This window comes from Cynara cardunculus (genome assembly GCF_001531365.2).
Source record: "Cynara cardunculus var. scolymus isolate 2C chromosome LG 15, CcrdV1, whole genome shotgun sequence".
Lineage (NCBI taxonomy): Eukaryota > Viridiplantae > Streptophyta > Magnoliopsida > Asterales > Asteraceae > Cynara > Cynara cardunculus.
In genome coordinates, this window is record NC_037542.1 from 11784650 (window position 1) to 11786687 (window position 2038).

The 2038-nt window shown below is 33.9% G+C and overlaps 1 protein-coding gene across 1 annotated transcript in view; it reads right to left on the minus strand.

Annotated features, from left to right (window-relative positions):
* Positions 1-806, minus strand: part of LOC112528535 (early nodulin-like protein 1) — a gene marked incomplete at its 5' end in the record, with an annotated part of 2890 nt that extends 2084 nt beyond the window's left edge. The window contains one exon of the mRNA XM_025139562.1: positions 797-806. Within this exon, the coding sequence (XP_024995330.1) occupies positions 797-806 (10 nt within the window). The remainder of the gene's footprint in view (positions 1-796) is intronic.
* Between the last annotated feature and the right edge of the window lie 1232 nt (positions 807-2038).

A 2038-nucleotide genomic window follows, 5' to 3' on the forward strand; every position in this document is an offset into this window, starting at 1 on the left:
CATAATAAGAATAGCCGCTACAGGAAAGGAAATAGATAAAAGAAAAACAGGTATTAACACAATATGAACAGTTTGTGAACAATAGTTCCTTCATTATGAATACATTCAAAAGCGAGCCAATGGTGAAATATGCAACTAGTATACATATGAACATATATATGAACAATAGTTCCTTCATTATGAACTGTAACGCCCTCAGAACCCCGTAGCAATGATATTGTCCGCTTTGACTAATTAACCTGCCCGCTTAACCACAAAGCAGTAGCCGCACGGTTTTGTTTCTGGCAGCCGCACAACGCAAGCCCCAAAACGCGTCATGCTAGGATGAGGTATCCACACCCTTATAAGGAGTGCTTTGTTCACCTCACCAACCGATGTGGGACGGGATGTTACATGAACACATTCAAGAGCGAGCCAATGTTGATATATGCAGTTAGTGTACATATGAACACAATTTGAACAGTTTGTGAACAATAGTTCTTTCATTATTATGAACACATTCAGGAGCGAGCCAATATTGAGATATGCAGCTACTGTACATATAACACAATATGAACACTTGTGAACACATTTTAACATTCTCATTGTTGTCGAGTTGTTTTCCAATGAGTTTATACATATTAGCTAGAACGATATCGAAAACTTTACTATCGGGTCTCCTTTAACAATCACAAATCAAGAACATTATAAATAGATAAATCAATATTATAGAAAAACAAGATCAATAATAAATCAACAACAATTATGAGATTTTTTGATTTTGCAACTCCCAATTAATGATATGGGAGTTACATACAAACTAAAATTACATATTTACCCTTGTCATTAAATTATGAGATGGATATGAACCTAGATAAATTAAAGATGGATTTTCATTGGTTGAGCTTGGTTAACAAAGTTAACACAATAATCTTGGTTAACATTTGAACTAAGCGTGCTCTCTCTCTCTCTCTCTCTCTATATATATATATATATATATATGTAATAACTAACCTGAATATCCAACCCGCTATACGAGATGACTAATCCCAGAACGACCACTTGTTTGCAGATAATCCGAAGTCACCACATTTTGACCTCCATGGTCACAAGGAGATTTTTATTCCTCCGTAGCCACAATGTGTATATATTTATGGCTATATAGTGGGTAAATGTACACAAATTCTGTTTGTAGAGTACTTGCACTAGCTAAAACCTAATATTATTCATACGGGTTTGAATATAATCATATATCATCTGTAAAAATTTATTTTTGCATATGCTCGATTATCAAGGTACCGTTTATCAAAAGCTTATCAGGTAAACACATACTGGCAAGAGATTTCATTATCACTTACCAGGGATGGACCCATAAATTTTTTCAAACAGTGACACCGTTTGACTATACGAAAAAACTATAAGGAAAAAGTTTCAAACGACAACACCGTTTCACTATAAAAAACAAATATACGGAATTTTTTTCAATCAGTGGCACCATTTAATTAAGAAAATGACAATACACGATTGGAACTTGGGTTTGGGGTGGAATAAAAGTCTTGCAAACCAACACTGTCAAATAAAACTTGTTCTCATTGTAGTTTTAAAATATATACGGTGACACACAACAGATAAATACGGTTGCATCTTTCACGAACCTAAAATTTTGTACCCTTCGACAGAGGAATAATATGGTGGCACGTAAAGTAGGTCCGTCCCTGTCACTTACCTTCTTGTGTGTCACATTATCGGTCATCAAAATGAATTACTTGTTGGTAAGCGTCTTAATCATTTCCTTCACTTATAGGGGTAAGACTCTCGGATTTTATCATGTTCAATGAGTAAGGTAAATGATATCGGTAAAAGCTTATCTAATAAGCGTCTAGTAAACGACGGGTATATCAAAACTCTTGGCTCTAGGGATGGTAAAGAAGAGATGGCGGAGCATCCAATAGCTTTTCCATATATAATTGATTAATTTCTATAGAAAATAAAGTAGTAAAATTCAAATTCTCCAAATATATATATATATATATATATATATATATATATATATATAACC